The 24,296-nt window shown below is 39.1% G+C and overlaps 1 protein-coding gene across 2 annotated transcripts; it reads right to left on the minus strand.

Moving 5' to 3' along the window:
• Positions 1–948: 948 nt before the first annotated feature.
• LOC139974404 (sodium- and chloride-dependent glycine transporter 1-like) lies at positions 949–21,530 on the minus strand. Of its 2 annotated transcripts, XM_071981539.1 has the most exons (13): positions 21,357–21,530; positions 16,973–17,017; positions 15,753–15,927; positions 10,865–10,996; positions 10,203–10,536; positions 9,479–9,611; positions 8,728–8,966; positions 7,946–8,070; positions 7,651–7,763; positions 7,332–7,463; positions 6,631–6,846; positions 5,923–6,093; positions 949–5,750 (listed from the first exon to the last, which is right to left on the minus strand). In XM_071981539.1, exons 1-13 carry the CDS (start codon positions 21,387–21,389, stop codon positions 5,568–5,570), a joined length of 2,031 nt encoding a protein of 676 aa, XP_071837640.1. In that variant the 5' UTR covers positions 21,390–21,530; the 3' UTR covers positions 949–5,567. The 2 variants fall into 2 exon arrangements, with proteins under 2 accessions (XP_071837640.1, XP_071837650.1); XM_071981549.1 differs by lacking the exon at positions 16,973–17,017.
• Between the last annotated feature and the right edge of the window lie 2,766 nt (positions 21,531–24,296).

Below are 24,296 nucleotides of genomic sequence, written 5' to 3' on the forward strand. Positions count from 1 at the left end.
TAGTTTTAATGCTTTCTTGTTGTGCAATCTTTTGAACATCTTATCTATCACGGTTTTCATATTCTTTAATTGTTTCACCTAGTTCTAGTAATGTACATAGTTTTAACGCTTTCTTGTTGTGCAATCTTTTGAACATCTTATCTATCATGGTTTTCATATTCTTTAATTGTTTGACCTAGTTCTAGTAATTTACATAGTTTTAACGCTTTCTTGTTGTGCAATCTTTTGAACATCTTATCTATCACGGTTTTCATATTCTTTAATTGTTTCACCTAGTTCTAGTAATGTACATAGTTTTAACGCTTTCTTGTTGTGCAATCTTTTGAATATCTTATCTATCATGGTTTTCATATTCTTTAATTGTTTCACCTAGTTCTAGTAATGTACATAGTTTTAACGCTTTCTTGTTGTGCAATCTTTTGAACATCTTATCTATCACGGTTTTCATATTCTTTAATTGTTTCATCTAGTTCTAGTAATGTACATAGTTTTAATGCTTTCTTGTTGTGCAATCTTTTGAACATCTTATCTATCATGGTTTTCATATTTATTTATTTTTGAGTTTGACATGTGTACTCCTTTTTATAAATATGCTATATTTATACTGGTTTCAATAAATGAAATGAAATAAATGAATTTAAGCTTAACTCTTTGCGTTTTGATTTTGTCAGATTTAGGATTCGAAAGCAACCTCTGACATCCATAGAAAAGACTTAATTCACTGCAGTTATTAAGGTGGATATAACGTGGGAGGTGTGAAGTTAATTAGCCTGCGATGACCCTCGCATAAATTTTGAACTTCACAGAAGAGGTGCATCTACATATCACACATGGACATACAACAACCATGAGTTACCTCGGTTACGTTTCAGACTTTACCACCCCCCCCCCACCAGGAATATACCCCTTATCAACGAGACAATACATAATAATAAAGAAATTCAAAGATTTTCCTTGACATTTTTATTTACAACTCACTTTATACACTTTTTTACAAGGCAATCCATTCAAATATTGTAAAGGCTTATATGTACACAGAGCAGATCTCTTAATCCTGAGATAATTTTAATTGTCCAGCAGTGCCTTTCTGCCCTTCTGAATATTTGCCATTCTGCTTTAACGCTGTACCATCTGTTATAGAACCATTTTAAAACAAACAAAAAACAAAAACAATTGTACAAGAAAACAATGTGTGCAACAAACATAACATACTTTACCATAGGTCAACAATTATGATATATGTCCTTCCGAAAACAGTTTCGATGTCTCTTAGGGGGGAAATAGTATATATATATATATATATCTATATATATGTTAGAAGGAAACGAGAAAGAATTAAAAAAGGAATAAAACAATAATAATAAATAATGCTGGCACTTCCCTGAAATTCAGATGTGTTAGGCATCGACCGATTTACGATGAAGCACACCTTGTTTTTACGCATGTAACATCCGCAGTTAACACATGTTGAATAACTGCAGTAAACATAGGAATTACCCCCAACCTCTCTCTATCCTGCAGTCTCGAATTCACGACAGGGCAAACAACCAAAATGATCAAACCTTGACGTGGAGCGGATTGCCATCAAGTGAACTCAAACTGACAAGACGATATGTTTTCAATTAGGTTCTTAATTAGGTTCTCTCAAGTTCCCAAACAGGTTCAATAAGGTTGTAAATAAGATCAGGTTCTCTTTCAGCTTTGGGATAACGTGAACTGACAAGACAGTTATGTCAAGTTATTTTCTCAACCAATTAGGTTCTAAACTTACATTAGCTTCTTTAAAAAGTAGGTTTTCTTTCAGCTTTTGTGATATTCCATTAGGGAATTTCTCATCGTAAGCATTGAAGACTCAAAATATTGAAACATTTTTGATGAGCAGTCAGTCAGATTAGGAGGCAGACGATAAAGACAGTAGGATGAAAAAAAAAACATTCTTTGACCACTTCACTGCTTAAAACTAGAACAGCCTCTGATAGTATCATGGGTTACCTTTGTGAGATCATGCAGTCACAATGCCAAAAGAAATGTAACATTGGTACGTTGCACGGGACGATGGTAGTTTTCCCATCACAGTTTCTTTCAGCTCAACAAAATTGCCACCTCCTTTTTCGTTATATTTTAATATTTAATAATTTTATCACGGATGCAACTGCGGACGGTTTATAAGATGAGCAGATCAGTCTCTCGTCATAAAGACTCAGAAATAAAAGAAGTATTATTATATACAGTGTTTTTTTTTGTTTTTCTTTTACCTGACAGGGAAGCCCATGAATCGAGACGGCACACATGCTGACCAATACTATCCACTGACCAAAAGGATGGAACAGCATGGTTCATTGGTAATTACTAGCACTTCCATCGCTGTTTTTATACCTTATTGATGATGGGCCAACTATTTACAGAATCTGTATATTAAATAGACGTTTTTTATAACAACTTTCAAACAAAACTAAATATCGGCCTTTATTCAATCGGGCCAAACAGATTTTCCAAAACATATCTAATAAAATCGTTTTAACCGACATTAAAATATAAAAATTAACTCATATATTTCCTGAATGATGTTCTTTTCCACAGAATACTCTTCTCTTTTTTTCCCTTTTTTTTTTTAAAATCAAGTTTCAAGTTATTTGTCAAACACCTCTCCCACAGATTCCATCAAAACTATTTCCAATAAAGATTCCAATTAATAATGGCATTTCAATCAGCATACATTTGACAACCATGAAATATCAACTGTATCCTTTCCGCTGAGAATGAATAGCTTTTTCAACTGGAATGTGATAAATAAACATCTTTAAGGCTGGCACATAAACTCCAAATGATAAATCCAAAGATACAGAGAGAAAAGTTTGATTCCTAGAAAACAGTCATCCCATATTATATCATTATTAATGTTTTCACATCTGTCTTCATTTTGTTTTTTTTTCCATTTTATTACTCCCCCCTTTCTTTTTTCTTTTTTTTTGTAAAACATTTACTAATTTTGTTACTTTTTTTGGAGTTATCTATATTTTTCAAATCCATCACCAAATTAAAACACCTTCTTTCTCCAACACAAACATGCAATATGTCCCCTACTGGTACTTGATACTAGAATGAGTTTATACACATGCATCAACAGAATCAAGCCCAACACTACTACAGTGGTGTACAACACCAGGCATCAAATCTCAAAAGACTTTCCAACCTAATACCCTGTAAAAGTCCATCACATGGCTGTCACAATGTTGGAACTTATTGCAACAAAAAAAATACAAAAGCAAAAAAAACAGATGTAAGTTGATATCTGGGATGAAAAATTGTCTGGTTGATAAGATATAAATAAAGGACATACTATTAAACAACAGTAAGGTATGCAGACAAAACTCCACACACTTAAGTTATTAAATTAAATTCCCCAAAGCTCTCAAAGAGAAGACTACGAAGGGGGAAAATGACCTCCCCAAGTTAAACACGAATGATGAGTTGCACAAACTTGTCTATGAGATTACAACATGTAAATAATAACAATCTTGTGAAGTTTGCTTTTTTAGCTGGTTATTCGAAGACCCTGGATAGCCGAAAAGTTATTGCCGGATAAAGCAAAACAATTTACCTTCCCAAAAGATGACTGAATGATACATACAAATACAAGCCGTTTAAGCTCGATACTCGATTTCAGATCTCAAACTTTGCAATACACGAATCGCTACTACAGTATAATAAATAGCTGTTTAATATTCACAAGGTACCACTATTATTGTGTTACATATTTTATCAATCTTCCCTGTACATTCTTCAGCAACAAAGTATTAAATGAAGTCTTTACCATGGATTACCAGAGATTAGCTAATCCATCATCTAATCTGCACTACCAGATTTATACATTTTAGAGGGCTCTCTCTCTCTCGCTCTATTGGTCCCAACCACAACCTGCATCTCATTATTGAGCTAATTGTGTGCAATCCTAATAACATACCTCGCGTAATCACCAATGCCATCTCTGGCAGACTATTAGTTACGTTTTCTTTCCTAACCGCAGGTCAACTCTGCTTACCATTAAGACCAGATTTTACCCCGGCAACCAAAAAAACAAAAACAAAAAATCATCTTGTACAGCCAAAATTCAGCAACTCTGCCCATCACTACCTGATAATAAAATGTTATTAATAAGACAACCTTAATGAATACTCCCTTGTCTTAATACTCTCTCTCTCACACAAATATAAGCTTTTTGTTTGTTTGTTTTTTTCGGCTCCCTTTTAATTACACAATCTCCGATTAATTGTCACAGGTGTAACCAACCAATCTGTAGATGGATAGGGATGTAGAAGACTAACAGTGATTGCCAGTCGTTGTGAATCAATAGCTTTGGAGGATTTTATACCAAAACTGGATTGCACACCGTTCACTATTCCATCAACCTGGCAAGCCATTTACACCTTGTGAAAAGAAGTGTACCAGGGTGAGATGGGAAGTTATTTGTATGCTTTCTCTTTGGTTATCTGCTGATTTCAATATCTACCGATGACTGTACAAAGCTAGAAAGAGAAACATTAGAGCAAAGACTAGTCAAAGCTGCTACATCCCTGTCCATCTGTCATGTCACGTGTGACCACGCACGGGCCCATCACATTGGAACTGGCTACAAAACTAAAACATCTGCCGACTGCACCTGCTACTACATCAGACCGCCGCCGCTAACCGAAGCCTTAGACTGCTGCTGCTGCTCACAAACTTCCCGAAACACAAGAGCATGGCACAGAAGCCATTTCTTTAAGATGTCTTGCAGCCGTTATCTGGAACAGTTCACACTACCATGCATGCTCATGCATGCTACCATACATACATGTACAGCTCATGCATGCCGCCGGTTCATCTGTAATCTTTCCCCATTTTCATTTTTCGATATCAAACTTAACGATCATATGTGCTTGGATATCTACTGAAAAGCTGCATCCAGTAATATCTCCTCAACATCATCCTCCCTGGTCAAAGTTTGTCAACACCTCATCCAACCTCATCATGTTAACACTTGGATTTCACCAAGGTGAGGTTGGTTGAGGTGTTGAAGTTCACATCACCGGCAGCTTCGACGGTGACCGCCCAGGTGTATATATTTCAGTCCTCATGATAGCCAGACTATACGATTCTCGTGGACGGTTAGCTCGGTACGCCCAACAGGTTAGTTACAAGCCACTTCATCACATCGTCTCTTTTCCATAACCTCAATCTGTATTTACAGTCGAAGAGACGAGTGGATAGTCCATATTATCCTATACAAAATACAATCCCGTAATCCAGTAAAAACCACTGCTATAGTCTGACAAAGCAGGTCCAACCAAGACACCACACGCCACGACAAAGAGATGGAAATCAGCAGACCATTGGTTTACATGTCATACCTATTCCTCTCTCTATCTACCTATCTCTCTCTCTCGCACTCTGGGCCCTGCACTGATCCTCGTTGTGCGCGGTGGGCTGCGATACCGTGTGACAGTTGATCTTAGATGTCCCAATAAACCCATAGAGATTTGTATCGGATGAAACGGTGTGGGGATGACCAATTAGGCACTGACCGATTAGACAGATTCATTTCCGCTTCGATTCTTCATCTCGGTACCCTGACTGATCCTTGGCGATCGGTAGTCCGGGTTGCCGGAGAACTCTGTACCGTTGGCCTTGTGTGTCTCCACAGCTTCCCTCCTGTGAGCTGGGAGGTCTGGTCCCCAGGAATCGCGGGAATGGATAGCGTCTAGAACTCGCTGGAAATGATATGAAAATGGAATACCAGTGTTAGATGTGAGCCAAGCAAGGGACACCCCTGGCAGACAATAAAAAATGCAAACATTTCTGAAACGTACAAGTATCACGTCGAACGACAAAACGACAAAACACAAATCGTCAGCAGAAATTTATATTGTCGGGAAAGCTTACCTCTGAAATGCTGCCAGATGCCCTCACAAATACCTCATAGATCATGACCACAGGAATCCAGATCAGACAGCAGAATACCAAGAACCAGCCAAAGACATGGCAACCCACAGGAAATTCATAAGTTCCAGCTGTGGGTGGTCTCCACGAGATCAAGGAAAACAGGAGCACAAACTGTAGTGGAGGAGACCAAAAAAAAAAATTGACAAATTCTACTCGAGAGGATACCGCCATAAGACAACATTGTGAGGAGAGAATGTATGAGGTTAATCAAAGACTGCGATCATGTCAATCAAACACCATTAGGGGATTGAATCCAAATGAGACAATGAACAGCTTCAAAATGGCTCTGACCAGGAAGACCTGTATGATGCATGGGGGAGGGGGTACTTGCAGATCTCCCTGATCAAACCCAACATTAAGCAACTGTGAACTGATCACATATTATTTCGGCACTGAAAATCTCATGTCTATGAAAACTGGCGCAAAGTGTTGAGATTTCAGCTCATAGACGGGTGGGTGTGGGGGTGAGGGGGGGGGAGGTACAGAGACAATGGTACTCACAGAAAGTACAGCAACTGTGAACTGATCAAATGTTATTTTGGCACCGAAAATCTCATGTCTATGAAAACTGGCGCAAAGTGTTGAGATTTCAGCTCATAGAGCGGGGGGGGGGGGGGGGAGGAGAGGTAGAGAGACAATGGTACTCACAGAAAGTACAGCAGGGGTCAGGGCACACCAGTTCAGTGGCCACCACTTGAAGAAGACATTGTCCACGATGCGGTCTCCAACCATGGTACGGATGTCATTAGTGAACCTCTTGTAACCGTATAGCCAACCTAATGCAATACACTCACAGAGGCCAAAGATCAGAAGAGCAAAATCCGCAGCATACTTGTCCATCAGGATGACCCAATAGTTTCCAGCCTGTATGGACAAACACACAATATACACATAACAATGCTGTTGGTGGGCATTCCAAAACTGTCATGATCACAGGTCAATAAAATGCTACGCAATTGCTGCGAAACTCTTACAACAGTAAACAATTTCACTTGCGAATTGGACAAGGACTGCCATGCAGTACTTTGATAACAGCCTTGAAAACTACAAGAATTTCCCCCACCCCCCCCCCACGACTACTACTCTGACTGGCTTTTATCTTTTGGATGCCCGAGTCATACACAAGACCTACCAATGCATAGTATTGGCATCTTCCTGGGATCTCGGGGTCCAGCCACAGTACACCAGCTCAATCTTTGCCATCAAAATGCTGTAAATATTCTGTCATTTTGGTTCCGCACTTCCGCCCTTAAACCACCCCCCCCCTTTTATTATTAATTTTTATGTACATACACATTTATATATATATATATATATATGCAATACACCACAAGGCACACTAGACTTACCTGAGTAACACAGAGGAGTCCGAAGAAGAAAGCAAAGGCGCAGTAGGCAAACAAGACGAGTGGCTTCCACTTCCTCAACAGCTGAGGAAATTCATCGACCACCGAGGTGACAACCGTCTCCACGATACAAATCTGGAAGAGGGACGGAAACTTACTATGAACAAAATGGAGAGCGGCTGCGGTACAGAGGGAAAGTAGGCTTCCCTACCGTACAAAACTAATGGTGTGAGTGAGGACTATTTGGCACAATCAAGTCTATGTACTGTAAATATTGCCAGTCTCACAACGAGACGACGAAAGCATCGGTTAAGAGACTGACCTGACTTCCGAATCCTAAGGTGATTAACATAAAGAAGAACAAGAAAGCCCATAAAGGAGAGATTGGTAACTGCGCCACAGCCTCGGGGTATGCGATAAAAGCCAAGCCAAACTCTGTAGTAAAGAAAAGAAACAAAGAAATTAGCTTAAAATGGAAACCAAACCGTTATGCAGCCACAGAGATAATTTTGGAGAGCTTCAAAATAAAATTTGACACTCGCAAATCTTGACGGGTCTAAAAACTCAAATTCAGTCAACTGACAGTTTTTCAAGAAAAAGGTTTTTTAAACACTCACGCTCTTCGACCACTTCCGAAACATCTTTGCCCAGCTTATTGGCCATGAAACCCATGATGGAAAAGATGACAAATCCAGCGAAGATACTTGTCGCACAGTTCAAGATGGGAACAATAATAGCATCCCTGTGAAGTGATAAAAAAAAAAGGGTAAATAAATTGTTAGTTCTTTTACACAGACAAGTGTGTGTAAACAGATCTTTTATCAGCTTTAATTACTTATGTACATTTGAACAAGATAAAGAGGTGATAAAACTGTTTTGAAAAAAAATCATTGTTGGCACTAAGATTTCAAATAGGAAGGGGGATGGTTACCACCGGCAAGAAATATTTTACGGTTGAATTCTCACTTCCTAGGGGGAGTGAGGGGGGGGGTGAATGATAAAAACAAGTTACATCAAAAACAATGTGGTATTCTTCTTATACCCCCTCTAAGGAGTGTAAAGGGATATATCGCTCCTGGGTTAAGGTGTTATCCAATTATAGGTTTTAAGTATATTATACCCTCCCAGTGTTCATGATTCGTATAGATATGTGTTAGTACTTGTAAGTGAGCTCTCTTGATGGTCTACAACCTTGTCACATTGACAGAGACTATTCACAATACATGGTCTATAACAGCTGAAATACTTCATTTCTGGGAGGAGCAAACAGTTTTTTTCATTTCTTGAAACCCTATTCCCTTTCCTTTAACCCTAGAGTTTGTTGGAACTTTCATGCTTACAAAGGATCAAGTCACTGGAAAGTGGGAAAACACAAAAATAAATATCTAGTGTTTCTTACCTCATACAGTTGTTATGGAATTTATTGTAAGAAGAAAGCGTAATAAGACCACCCCATGATGCACTAAGGGAAAAGAATATTTGAACTGCAGCATCCTTCCAGACTTTAGGGTTGGCAAGTAACTCCCATCTGGGCTTGATGAAGAATATGATCCCATCAATGCTTCCTTCCAAGGTAAGACCACGCACCAAAAGGATAGTGAGGACCACGTAAGGGAAGAGGGCAGTAAAGTAGACCACCTAGAAGAGCAGGACGGAATAAAGAAATGTTAAATGGCTACCATTTTGACGACAGAGATCAAGGATTTATGAGAAAATATATGTACCCCACCCACCAGAGGGGTGTGGAGTAGAATCACCACGCCGGGCCAACGCCTGGAATTTTTTCAGGCTAAAGGATAAATTAACAAATATTACGACAGACTTATTTTAAAAAAATGGTAACTTCCAAATATGGTAATGCTGCTATTTGTCATACGCTCCCCCCCCCCCTGCACCCGCCCCACATTAGTAGCAACAGGTCAGAGATCCTTGCAGTCATTTTTCTGACCAGTGTGACCACCATTACCATCAGGAATGACATCAACACAACCAAATGAAGAAAACTTGTCGTTCCCAAGACCGTTCAGTCTGGTATCACGTTCGCCACTCAGAGAGTGTTTTTGGTGTGTTTTTGAGTGTTTTTTTGTGTGTATTTGAGTGTTTTTCGAGTGTCTAAGATCATTTCTTAGGCACAACCCGGATGAGTTTACCTTTCCTGATGATTTGACACCCCTCGCCAGACAGATGAATACAATAGTCCAGGCCAGAAGTAAGCAGAGTGCCAACTGCCACACAATGTGTCCAAAGTTACCGGCATCTCCAGAGTCTTGCAAAACACCATACCTAATCAAAAGAAATTGACTGGGCGTTAACAGACATACACAGTTCTAGTGTAACCGCCCCCCAGAGATGCAATACTTGGAACAGTTATGCATGCAGATTCATCACACACCAGTGGAAAATATGATATCATTATGATATAGTAATATTAGGGTGCTTCAGTATTAGCAAAAAAAGATACCGGTATACCCGCTGATGAATACCCGGAAATACCGGGTGCACCGGGAGTTTTTGGCAGAATCGCTACTTCCATTCATTAACTGTACTATCGAACACTAACATGAACCGTACGTACGGACACTAGCCTAGCCTACAAATTTATGTATTTTGCTGTTTTATGACGAAAACTTTCCCGTCTATAAAAGAGTTCAATATCGGCTTACCCATCATCGACAATGAGGCTTAATTTCACCCACTTGCCGCCGATATCGCAAGAACCAGCCGATACCGATAATGCAAGACTAGTCAGGGTAAAGTGCAATTAATTCCAATCTTAGACAAACATGAAGGCACTTCCATAGTCTGATATCCAATCGGAATCATCCACTAACAACAACAACAACAACATCCTAGCACAAAAAGCTTTTAACCAACCTGTAAAAGTCTTCACTGGGTCTGCTCCTTGAAAGTGCAAATGGATCAACATAGTTCTCCAAACTACCATCTTCAGTTATGTTATAATCGGCCTTCTCCTCCATGGTCATGTTGGCGACTTGTTGACATAGGTTGTCATTCGTTATGATGCCCCCTTCTTTGATACAATCGTCGTAAATTTCGCTGCAATATTCGGAGTTCCACTCGTGGTCGCAGCCGACCCAGGGTAGACTCTTGGTCATGGACTTGAACATGTAGAATATACAGTAAGTGATGATGACATTGTAGTAGACTGCTACAATGCCAGATGTCACCACCATGCCATAGCCGACCCCTATAGATGGAGAAAGGGAGGGAGAGAGAGAGGGGGAACCAAAAATGAAATACCCTATAAGCCTTGTTTGAGCAATAAAGTACACCCCCTACCCACCCACACTTCCCGCCAAAGCAGTATTTTAAAATCAGCACCACAGACATCGTCATCTGGTCTAACTACTTCTCCTTCTTTTTGACGGACGGACGATCCTGACGTGAAATGACTTGAAAACAAAAGCAAATCTATCCGTAAAAAATCATTGAAAATTGTAAGAATTTAATTAAAAATCTGATGATTCGGAAACTGAAGAGAAAAGAAAGAAACAAAACATTTTAAAACCTCTTACCCCTCAAGAGTGGAACAGACTGCCAGACACTGATGGGACCACGGCTAGAGTATTGTCCATAGCTCAACTCCAAGAAGAAGAGAGGCATCCCAGCGAAACACAGCATGATGCAGTACGGGATCAGGAACGCACCTAAACACATAACACAAAGTGAAAAAAACAGAAAGGTTGAACCTCATCTCATTCCTCGGACTGCCATTTCTTTAGTACATAAAACCTGGAGACCGATTGCTGCTTTTAACAAAAAAGAGGGTTTTTTTCTCTTCTTTGTTTAGAGGTCACCCTAAAGTATCTAATCCTCACTTCAAAATATTTCTTACTACTAACTGAACATTTCTCGCATCCATTCCATGAATTCGAGGAGAGAACTTGGGTCCTTCCCACAAGATGACACTTGAGCCTTCACAAAGAATGCAAAATGAATGTGTACACTGTAGTAGAATAGTCAATTAGCATTAGTATACAGTAGGTACACATAGCAACCATAATAAAATACTTCACGGCTACAACCAGGGACAATTATCATGCTCTACGTACTCCTTTTGTTCCCCACAAAGTTTCTTTCTCACCCATCCCCCAACCCCCCCCCCCCTTTAACCTGCCAATCTCTGCAATATCATCTGAATACTGAAGGGTATGCCCTGAATACATATCAACCCAAACCCAGACAATCTCACTGGAAAAATGTTCCCATTGAAAGAAATGAAAAAGTTGAGTGTGGGTGGGTGTTCAATCTTTCCACTAGCCAGTCATACACTTTGGGAGCTCACTCCATCCAAACACGCAATTTGCTTCAGGCTAAGAACAACAAAGGAGGCTTCAGAAACACAGGGTCTTTATGTTAGCCGAGTATGGAATGCCAACAAAAAGCAAAGGAGAATAAAAGACCTCTGACTAAAAAAAAAAAAAATTCTTTTTACATGTTGACTGCATAAAGGGTTGTAACAATAGCGGGTACAATAAAGAAAAAAATTCCTGACTTGCAAGCAATTTGCTGATTTACAAATTACAAAGACACTAGGAATATTGGTCCTGTGAAACTCTTTCTTGGATAATGTACCTGGAAAGAGCTGTCCTATGTAAACTTTGGTCCTCTCTGCAGAACCTCAGAGTGAGCTCATTGTAAATTGGGTATCATACCACATTATATGTATATATACCAGCAAAGATGATTAACCTAAACCAGTTTTCAACTCCCTTCCACGTTTGTATTGAACTAGCACACTCCCCGTTGCCCATCCATTAAATATCCTGAAACTAGCTTTTTTTTTCCAGCTTACGGCTGACGCCACCTTTAACAGTACAACATCCAAACCCACACCCAATCACAGCTGTCCAGACAAGCCTTATTAAGCAGGAAGCAATATTTCAGAGCCGAATGCGACGACACTTTTACCTTGGCACAGTGCCAGAAGAGCACAGCCGCCGCACTTGATAGTCATAACTGATAGAATGCAGGGCATGCAACAGACTGCATGTTTGCACAGAGAGAAACTACAGCAATGCTCTGAAAATTGGGATGAAGCAGGTATTATACTGCAGTGCATTAGACAAAAGCCAAGAGGAATGGACAGGATTAGATTATGATGGACCAGGAAGAAGAGCTTTACTAGTTACGTTATTTTAAGCATCTTCTAGTCTCCCCCAGAAGGAATGTATCAGACAGGCACTATTTAGACAGTCATATAATGCAAACACCTATACTGTATATCATGGTTTGTCAAAAGCTCACTCGATATCAATGCCTTTGTCGTGCCAAAATATTTATAAATCTATATATATCTATCTATACCTATATCTTTATATACAAAAGGTCAAATGTTGGCAAGACACACAACCATTACGATCCTCAATGGTTGCAATATTTTTCCTCTATTTTCCTCTATTCTGGCAAGGATTGTCAAGGTGAGGAAAAGACCAGTTACGCTTAGGAATTGGTAAGCAACCTCCCGCCTAGACGAATAATGTGTTTGCATCGTAAGTGATCTGTTCTGCCGTAAAGATTACACGTTACGGATTACAAAGTCAAGTCATTCACCAGTTATCATCACAACAAATGTTCTACCTAACTGTATGTCAATCCTCAAGTGCTGATCGCATCATAAACTTTACTTTGACTTTTGAATGACAAAAGACTTCTCAGTATTCCTTCTTGTTGCAATCATTTTGGCTTGCATCCACACTTTCTTTCATAGGATGCATGCAAATGTCCATCAACTGGGCATGGGCAAAAGTACAAATTTGTGCATCTTTTTTTTGAGTGGAGAAAATCATTTCTTGCTTTACAAGTCGGGGTGGGGGGAGGGGGTGTCTCACTTCGATTGGGGAAAACGTTTGGCTAAAATTGCTGTCAACAGTAAAAACATTAAAACGCAGAAAGCACTGAGTACCTGTTACGGAGAAAACCCATAGTGGCCTCTCTCAGGTTTGGCAGTTATACCAGCAGAGCTGAAACGAACCTTTCCTGAATGGCACGGCTGCTACCACTGCACTATCAGAAATCAACAACTTTGGGGCTTAGTTTCGGAAGTCGCAGATCCCAACTTCCCACCCAGACTGCTTATAGAGCAATATTTACTTTGAATTCACACAGAGAATGACACAATCTGAACCGGCACCGGAAGTTATCAGGAGAGTCTAATGACTAGAGGAGGGAACATCAATGGGCAATAAGCATAGACACACACTTTAATCACAGCCTGGCAGTACTTTTGATATATTACATACATATGCAGATAGGTTACAGATATATTATCTAATTATCTGCAAGCTTCTATCATGCACTGTGTACCACCACAGTCTATATTGTGAAATCTGTGTACTCTCAATCGTAACCAAGGCCAAACTGCACAGTGCTATGACAATGACATAAGTCATATTCTTTTTGCCATTGGGGGGAGAGGAGGGGGAGGGGGGGCTTGGGGAGGTTGCTAAGGTGGAAATTCATCTGGCGTTTCACCAAGAACATAGCAAATTAAATTGCACACAATATCTCTATATAACAGATCCTACAAGGTCATTTTAGGATGCACCTGTGTCAACTCAAGGCCAAAGTGTTACAAATCTAAGTGACCTACTCTACTTCAGAGATTCTGCGAGGTAGATTATAAAACCACCAGCTTACCGAACCCCCCCCCTTCTCCCAATGCCCAACCCTCCCATTCTCTAACCAAACAGAGGTCAATGGTCGCAACATTTTTTAATACAATTTTTATTTGTAGTTCCTTCTTTGGCCACCCCCTGACAGGCAAAAGTCTGCAGGTTTGCCACCAACTAAATATGATGCCTCTAACCAATTTGTATTTATAGTTCCTTCTATTGGCCCATCCCCTGAACAGGCAAAAGTCTGCAGGTTTGCCACCTACTAAATACACTGCCTCTTACCAATCAAGATGAAACCCAGAACCCTGACATATGAGGCTGTCTTGTCTGACTGAAGGTCATTCCCCTCATAGCCAGCTTCAACTTCTATACACAAAAAGCCTGGTACAAAATCAATTGGATGGTCCTTAAGCTACCTACTTCAAAGAGCTTTGTTCCTTTTCAACTGTTTCCAAAAGGTCCTTTGTGCGACGAGTCATACAATGAGGAGACTCACTGATGCTACTGAGAACTACTCGTACATGAATAATCTACTGAGGCAACCAGGCCTTTCAGGGCGACTTTGGCGCGAAGGGAAATCTTTATTACATGGAATGTGTAGAGCTTTTTTAACTCCTTGACATATCATCAACCAGACTTTGTTATATAATCTTTATAGGAGTATTAACATAGATGACGAGGCTTAACGGGTGCTACAGTACAAGCGACCGCCTAGCTGTGAGACGTAGCCATCCTAGCATGTCGCTACACACTGTTTTTTTTTCTTTCCTTTTGACAAAGTCATTCCAATCCCACCACTTTTGAAACCAAAGCGATCCGCATTCCACCACCACCCACGCATGAGAAACTTGTCTGAATAGAGCAGAATGACGTAGGCTAAATGCAAAATTGGAACAGAGCAAACACAATACTTCCTATCCAAAGGGGCAGGACAAGCAGAAAAGCAAACTCTGGCCAGGTTACACCTGTCTGTGTAAACAGCTATTACTACCTCCATTCACATTAGCTAAGTACACTCCAACTCGTGATCCAGACTCAAAAAAAAAAAATAACAACGTAATTAAAAATACTTTCAAACAGATTGAGCAGAGCTACGCACTAGGCAAGCATGGTACTACATACAGTACCATTCTGTTGTAACTGGCAAAGAAGGACCTTTCCCTCACAATTATGCTTTTGTTCATGGGCTTTGTAAATATATACGGTAACACAAAAGGCGTCATAAATGACCCCATCTGCCAAATCTATTCATAAATGAGATACAAAGGCACAATAATCACACCATCCAACAACTTTCAAAATAGTACTTCACAGTTTTGGTCTTACATAGGAGTAAGTGGCATATAATGCCTAATATATGTAAAATATATGTAAAAAATAACCGTTTACTTTCTCGATTGAAGCCAACAACGACTGCACGCAAACATGCTAGATAAGCTATACTCTGGTCACACATGTGCAAAAGTTCAACACATGACACAAAGCCACTCACAGAGCACTTTAATAACATAATTTTCACTCTCAAAGCATCTTTACTTTCTTATTTATCTACAAATGTAATGTCTGGAAGTACTAAGTCCATAAAGGTACTTTTGTTGTAACAGTTGAGCTGCAAGTTTGAGAAACCCCCTACTGGTTTTAAATGATTTGTGGTGACTCTTATAACTGGATACTTCCAAGTGCTCAATGGAATTACCAGCGACAGTATAATCTAGGTGTAAGAGGAGAATACCACAGGTAGATATGATGATACTGACTACATTCAGTGAAGCTTCTTAAGCCTTACCTCCTCCATTGCTGTAACATAGGTAGGGAAAACGCCAGACATTGCCAAGGCCCACCGCGTAGCTCACACAGGACAGGAGAAAGTCCAGATGATTCGACCAGTTTCCGCGTTCTAAGTTCTCATCCCCCTCGGCTTCCTTATCCTGAATGGGGGTATTGGTCATCAAATCATAGTTCTGCAAGAAAGCAACATAACAAAGTAATGACCAATGCTGAACGACCTCCATGTGGTACAAACGTTTCATAGTATCTAGGCACTGTGTGCTAAGTTTTTACTGTAGCCTGGTGGTGGAAAAAGAGCCCCCCAGCTGCTCTTCAAAAGTAACATGATGTCAAACAGAAACCTTTCAGCCTGCTCAGTAAAAACAATAAGTAGATTTTTGCATTGACTAAAATCAGACAGAGAAAATGGCCATGCCTGCAGAAATTTGTTTTAAATGTTGCAGATGAGAGCTAGGCTACAGAGCAGAGGGATCTTCGCTAGGTGACAGGACCCCAGTGGCTCATTCAACTTAAGTTCACCCAGTATGGAACCCCAAAATAAGACAAGTATGATACTTGCACCAAAAGGGGGGGGGGGGGGGGGTTTCCCGTGTGATGTTTAACATGGGAAGTAATTTTAGCCTTCAACTCTAAGTCTTGCAGGCTCTGACTGTCGTTTCTCTTGGTAAAATACTACAGTGACTGTGTAAACTGCTATAATTGTAGATACAACTTCAGACATGATTCTGCGATGTGATACTGGACGAACCATTCCCCACGGGTGTAGAACCCCACAACCACCCAAGAAACCTCAATTCAACCAGTGAGTGGATGATGATTTGAATATGTACATACAATAATTCCAGTATCAAGCAAGTTAAAACATACTCTCCATGGCACAAACATGCAGTTTACTAGTTATTTCAAAGAAAACATGCAGGTAATTGTAGAAAAGAGAGCGAACAAGCTTGTACACATCCCCCAAGCAGACCAAAGAGAAAAGAATGGCAGAGGAAAAAGTCCCATCTGAGGCTTCAGATCATTGCATTATTGATTCTAGACAAAGGAATGTACAACAACCAACTGTTGTACCGTGCATAATCTTTGTCACAGTGAGCTCATTGTTTAATTTTGTTTTCCTTCTTCTATGGAGGGGGGTGGGGGTGGGGGCATCGACCTTTAAAAGTTATATTCTAACTCTATATGACCTAGAGAGAATAATTAATGAAAAGTGCATACTGGGCCGCTTGGAGGTCCGCCATTTCTCTTCATCATGGGAGACTCCTGTAGGAAGAAGAAAATGTGATAATGAAGGCCAAACCCATGCAATTATAATATAACCATCATCCATCATCATGCCAAGAACCAATGAAACTCATGCAAAATGTAAGTATATATAATATAATATGATATAGCGCCATCTTCAAGTACGCTTATTATTAATAATCCCAGTGCAGTGATTAATGCACAAACTAAAGCAGGCTGCAAAAGAGACTGTACTGTTGGGCAGCCAGCCCCCCCCCCAATCCCATTTGTGGTAATATTTAATAATTGACTGACTGAGTGTGAGGTAACCCATCCCCCCCCCCCCCCTTCACAATATAATTATCCTACCCAACCCTGCCCTGCCCTGCCTCTCAGTTAAGCAAGAATCCAATTACTTTGAACTTTTAGGGACATTACAAGACATCTTTCTTCTTGTAGGGATAGGTTTATAATTATGTAAAAAAAAAAAAAAATTGATGACACAATGCGACATACATGTACAGTTCCTGCCGATACTAACTTACTGTAATAGCAAGAATATCTGATTTGTTGAAAGACAAGATTTTGAACAAACTGGTTCTTTTAGTTAATATTGATCACTATCTTCAAGATTGGTGACTTGCACAATCATAATATTAGTTCTTATTGTGAGTTCGACATGCATGATGAAAAAAGATAAGAAACAAAATCATAAATGTCAAAATGCTGTATGCATACAACCATTAACAATCAAAACTAGCAAAGTAAAAATCATTGTTGAAAACTGTTGTCAATTCAAAACAACTTCAATAATTAAATGAACTGTACACACCTACTCCAATAAATAAACAAGTATAAATACACAGTTCACACTTAATATACTGGACTGCATGTTCACAAACAAGAAAACAATTTCTATTTTTTTTTTGTTAAACGAAAAAAACAAATAACTCAATTTGGAAGATGTTTCTTGGTCATAATTCATCACTCAAGTGTGCTATATTAAACACTGGTAAACGGCAACATTTTCATGCCACACTGATGCAAAAATACGAGAAAAATTTTGCATACATTAGCGTGTATACTATTTGCCTTCTCTTCCTGGGCAACCTTGCTTGATATCTACAAGAAGAAATAAAACAGCCTTTTTAAGTTTTAAGCATCTCATATAAAACCAGTCTTCTTCTTCTAGTTAAAAAAAAAAAGGTTTGCCCACAATCATGATATTAATGGCACAAAATTTCAGAAATCCATGTCCAAAGTTGAGGTAATAAATACTCCCGTCATGGGTCTCCCAGTTACTTTATTTTTATTTTATTTTACGTTTTGGCTTCAAAATGTCACTCTGTTGGCAAGCTCCCTCCTTGTCCAAGCAAACAAGCCTTGTGTTAATACCCAGTAATTGCTGAATATTGATGCTAAACAGGTGCAGTGCCTTTCTCACTGCCAAGACCTACTGGCGCTGCCCAATACACTTAATAACAAAATTCTTCAAAAGCCTCCTCCAGGTCTTATAAGAGAATGAGAAACAACAAAAGCAGGAAAGTCATCCGAAACATATTTGGCCAGATACTTAATTACGACCAGAGCCAGCCATTAGACCCCTCCTGCTTGGTTAAATCACGAGCTGAATCATGCCAACTTTCACTTTTGTCAAATGACATATTTGCATCACTTCAAAACTAAAACACTTTCACCTATAGTATTATAGAGTATCTCCCGCCTGCCGATTTTTTTAAGACATAAAACTATACATTAAATCAAACATTATGGCACATCACATATGTAATTAATGATCTCTTTGTCAAAGAGTAACCACTATCCAACCTTCTATCAGGCCACCACACCAACGACCCCCCCCCCCCCCTATCTTTCTGTGTACCCAAGAAGTATGTTAACACTAAAACAGACTACTGTACCTACACTCCTACAGTATGTTAAGACGTCACCAAACCAGGGGGAAAAAAACAAAAAGCCATTGAGGCAATAATTAAATGCATTCTCATAGCTCAGACTTAAATGGACTTCTCCTGGGTGTCTGCTTTCTCCGTCAGACAATGCTCAACAGTAGTCGCTCATTGACGTCAATGGTAAATATATCTCTCAAAGAGATGCTTGCAGTAGAGATGACACTCCAACCTCTGGACTCGACACTTGAGGTGAATAAACCAGGGAGGAATTTGACTAACTGCCAACTCTTCCCTATCTTCATCAGAAGTTGACAGTTTGCCAACAAGCCTAAATTTTTGCTAGAACCTATTTTTATGCAACTCTTTTCTTTTTAATGTTAGCAAAGTTACTGAAAAACCATTACTATTTAAATAGATTGTGTCTCTGAAAGAACTGTGCACAAGCTGTTTTGGGGGTTTATTTTGGAAAAACTAACAGCAAGACAGTCTCATAACCTGACAAATCAATATAATTAAAAACTATATATAATATATATATCAAAAATTGCTACCAAATTCTGTTGAAAGATGCTACTTACACTGTACACAATACACTGCCAATTTTGGGGGGTTCTATCAATTATACAGTTTGAACACATTACAAGTACCGCCCTAACACATTTCTTAAATAATGTTAGATCCATTGCGGGAATAATATAGATCTTATGGTACCACCCTGACTGCAGATTTCTCTACTGTTCTTGTGATTCCAAACTGTTGTGTGGCAATATACCGACCAGGACAAAGAGTGTCATTGAGAATACACATAAACCTGTTCTGGGCAACTGTAGTTACCCAAGCAGCAATGTTTCCCACAGAACTGATCAATACCAAATTGGGCTACATGCCAACCCTTTGCAGCATTTTATATATGTATATATTGAGTGGTCACTTTGAACACAAAGAAGCCTTTCAGCCATTACTGTAGCTGTCTGGTGGGACAACTGCTATCATTTGTAATAAACCCACTTCCAGTCTTTTATAAATTTCTTCTTTTTTTTTTGGTCTTCTGTTGCCAGATCCACCGGTTTATAATAACTTCACATGTTTATAATAACTTCACATGCAACATACGTGCAAAGCTGTAGTACAACAGCCAGACTGACTCAATCTGCATTATTCATCCCAGCCTAAATATGCTGGTGATAATACTTGGCAGTTTTCCAAAAATAAGGCCTCTCGCAGCCGGCTCCGCACCCACGATATTAATTGCTTCAGCACAACCATGCATATCCTACTAAGAGTGTCTGAAATTCTGCTGTGTCAAGCATTAACCAGACATGCATGCAGTCAATGGCTGTTGCACACACACAGTGCACACACTTATGGAACTAATAAAAGGAGTGTCTGAAAATTGCCGGTGTGCAAGGGTATTAGGCATGGTACCTCCTACTGAATAGGCAAAGAAATTGAACTAGATTTTGAAAAAATAGTGCAGCCATTAATTTCATTTAACAAAATTGCCCCATTCTTCTTGGTTTGGAAAAGAAGAATTGTGCAGAGGGCGAGGTTAACAATAAAATACACAGTGCCAGTAGGTTTATATGACCTCATTACTGTTTGCTAGGTTAAATTATCAGGAATAAGCTACAAAACTTCATATCATAAAAAATGTTTTAAAAAAAGAAACAGCAAGTATTAAGGCCCTTTATTACTTTTGGGTTTTTTTTGGTGGTAAGACTAGTAGTAGTAGTATTAGTAAGAGTAAGACAACCATGCATTTTCAAGTGAACTTGAAAATGCATAATATGAATCAAGATATGGGTTAGGATTATTAATACTGTGTTTTAATATAAAACCTAAGCCATTAGTTTTAATTGATATAACTCTGAAAGGTTCAACTTAAATATTTCGCCTAAGGAGTTATATAAGGTAAACGCCTAACATCACATAATTAGCATCATCTTCAATGAGTATTTAAAAGCAAAACTAGAATTACGGTAAATGGGGAAATGTATTATCTACAAGACAAAAACATGTATTACTAGAAAATAAATATGGTGGCCTTGTTTACGATTCTTCAGGGAAGGCTTGAGTGAATCGATAAAAATAAGCCTAGCCAAAAGAGGTTGTCGCATCTGTCCATGATGAGAATCAGTGCGGAATAACTCTCATGACAACAAAACAAAAGTGTAAACACGTGGCATTTTTCCCGCGCTGAGATACCTCTATAATTCATCAACATGATCACCATGATGCAAAGTATGAAAAGCACTACAAAATATGTTATCAACTACGTTATTTCGAACACAAAATTCCCAACAAATGTTTTTAATCGCCGTCAAGGTATTCCACAGATGAAAATATTTTGGGCGTGACAACTCACAGATAATTCAGCATGTCTAGCGTTAGCAACCGCATGGTCTGAATCAAAATGATCATAATCGGAGTCAGAAAGGATCATAGGGAATAAAATAAAATTAACATACCGACTCTGCTTCCTTTTCTTTTTGGTAAGACATTTTTTAAGCTCTCTGGATGTATAAATATAACTTCAACTCTGTTAAAATTTTAGCGAAAGATCCAAAGACGAACGTCCGTTCTGTTGTTTTGATCGTAAGTACGTGTGTATGTGAATCGGTTAAAGGATGTTCTGAATGGAAACCGCGCTCTACACTGTAATACTCTTGTTTTGGCACCTTGCCAGAATGGATTAGTTCATTAGTATAATTTGGGTAAATTTATATTAATACTGACATTTATTCTGAGTTTTAGATATAATTACACAAAAAACTTTTACAATGTACTATATATAAAGTATTAAACATTTATTTTACGTCTATTGTAAAAGTTTTGAAGGATAATATTGTACTTTAAAGTTGTATGTATCATTGAATGCCCTATTTTTTAGTTTAATGAGCCAAATTTTTTAAGAAAATTTACATAAAACCGTCAGTGATGCCGGCAAATTTTACGGAGGCTTTAATGAGGCATATTGTTTATGTGAAAGCCGTCAAATTACGAGTGGATGTTGTTAGAACCTCTTTGTCAGTGTTATCAATGAACATTTATGTTTTCGAAACCTACAGGAAGCAATTTTTTATCATTTCAAATATTTGAAATTCTAAGTGAGATGTAAGGAATTATAATCTGAGAGTCATTTTAAGATATCTGCAATAATTTACATCTCAAATAAATTGAGATATCTGAAAACACGATTAAGATCTCTGAAAATAAGTTTTGCGGATCAAATGTTAAAAAGGGCTTTTCATACGGACGGATTGTCCTCAAGTGGAGAAGAACCAAAAGCGTGTAAAACAATACAGTTATAATAAATAGGGAAAACGTTTTCAGGTGTCGCAGTTTAACCTAGGAGACTAACTCGAGGGACGGGGCGGGGTAAGCCCTGCTTATTTACCTTCAAGTCAAACAAGCGTGTATGGTGAGAGAGAGGCTATACAAACTTTCTTTGGTGTGGTGGCGAGTGAGGGGGGGGGTGGGCTGAACTCCCTACTGACTGTAGCATCTATGCCTGTATGATGTTTTCGGAGCTATTTGTCACAAGTTCTTCATAATTTGCTTTTGCTTTTGCTCTTCTTTCCGAAGTTGAGGCGCCAATAAACGCCGATGCGTTCATCTGCAGTTTGATCCATCATAGCCTCAACATCACTGTAAGGAAAATAATAGAATTGGTGGATATTTCGAAAATCTCCGTGGATCTAAGAAATAACGATGCAGCATTTTTGCTTGGTCATTATTTCTTACAAATCTTGAATATTTACGTGTGTGAATATCATATAACGTTTTTTTTTTGTTCTGATTGTTTGCCGAGTTTATTTTTCTTTATTTAAAGTTGCTCTTTCGAAGCTCTCTTATTAGATACACATTCTTTATATCAACATCAACCAGTCAAATATGCATAAAGATGCACTGTGGTTCACTTAATGAGTAAGTGTTCAACGTTCTTACAAGGCACATAAAAGACACCGTAGTATATCCACTCGTGTAGGTCTGTTTTGTTTGGCTGGCTGTGTTTATAAAGTTATGCACACCAAACACGAGATCTATAGAGAGAGTGCCGTGCGTAACACTGACTGTGTGAGTAGTATTTTTGGAGATGACGATATCACATACTCTTACGCTTGAGAGGATATGAAAGACATGGATGAGGCGTATTTCCTTGTTGTGTTCTTGCCAATGAGACATCAGTTCTGATTAGGATCACGTGTGCATAGTATATTTTGTTTACATCGAGAAATGACTACAATTTACTTGGCATGATATTGCCACTGCCACGCGGTTACAATTCGATTGTAAGGGACTGGTGATGAAAATGGGTTCAATTAGCAACGGTGTCGCCAGGTTTGACTCTATAGTCGTACACAAAATCTGGGTGTTGATAAACTTAACTCATTTTTGTTTAGCTATATGGACACATTGAAATCAGTTGCTGGCATCGTGGTAGGCCTCTTTCATGATGCCTAAGTTCTTCTACTTTTTGCTCACTGCAAACTGGGAGTAAAAATAGTAAAATGAAAAATGAAACTGTTATTTCTTATTACTGCATATGCAACAGATGTTACCAATGAAAATACAACCACATATATTAATGAGGTGTTAGCCCTACCGCTTCCACACTGGCAGAGAAAATTTTAAAAACAATCCTAATGTGTACGTGTGGTATAGGCATCCTAAACTGTCTGCCCTTTCTTGGCAAATGCCTGGCAAACCCATTGTTTCAAAAGTTCAAATAGGCCCATAGCACCAGTTTTGCATCTAAGTACCCTCAAGTTGAACAAACATTCTTAAAGGCTGAGAGGTCACCACCCACGTTACGCCGCTAATATTGACGACATGACATTTAAATCCCTCCGCCCCCGCCTTCCGCCCAGTAAAAAAAAAGTGGTTGCGCCCCTTATGTTCCCCTCCCTGTCCAAAGTCACAAACGGTTCTGCCTCCCCCCCCCTACCCCTCCCCTCGCAGTCTATAAGTAGCAGCTCGCTATGCAGATAAGTACGTTTGAATGAATAGTATTTGTCATCGATGACGATAGTGAAACGTCATACAGAGGCGGAGGCCTATCCATAAGAAAATGTCGTCACCAATATAATATACCAGCAACTAATTCGTTCCTCTACTGAGTTGTCTGTCAAGCCTGTAACTGTGGCTAATTTAAGTAATCCCACGCGATGTGAGAAATTATAGTATGTGTCCTTCCTCTTGCCTCTGAAAGCTAATAAACTACTCATGCAGTTTGTCTATGTTAAATTAAACGGCGGGAAGTTGAATTTGTCAATCATTTGAGTCTGCTATATATAGTACCGTATGGTATATAATTATGGCCACATCTATGACGGTTAACTTTTCAATGAAGATGGTTCAATGGTTCTGAATTGTGGCAGGGAGGGGTAAGGGGGTGGGGTGGGGCT

The sequence above is a fragment of the Apostichopus japonicus genome, chromosome 2 (genome assembly GCF_037975245.1).
Source record: "Apostichopus japonicus isolate 1M-3 chromosome 2, ASM3797524v1, whole genome shotgun sequence".
In the NCBI taxonomy this organism is placed as follows: domain Eukaryota; kingdom Metazoa; phylum Echinodermata; class Holothuroidea; order Aspidochirotida; family Stichopodidae; genus Apostichopus; species Apostichopus japonicus.

Coding starts and splice junctions, on each gene's coding strand:
- LOC139974404 (XM_071981539.1), bottom strand. CDS start 21,389: ATGTCTTACCAAAAAGAAAAGGAAGCAGAGTCG. Junction 17,018..21,356: donor AAGAAAAGGAAGCAGAGTCG/GTATGTTAATTT, acceptor TTCTTCCTACAG/GAGTCTCCCATGATGAAGAG. Junction 7,464..7,650: donor CCTTAGGATTCGGAAGTCAG/GTCAGTCTCTTA, acceptor TCCCTCTTCCAG/ATTTGTATCGTGGAGACGGT.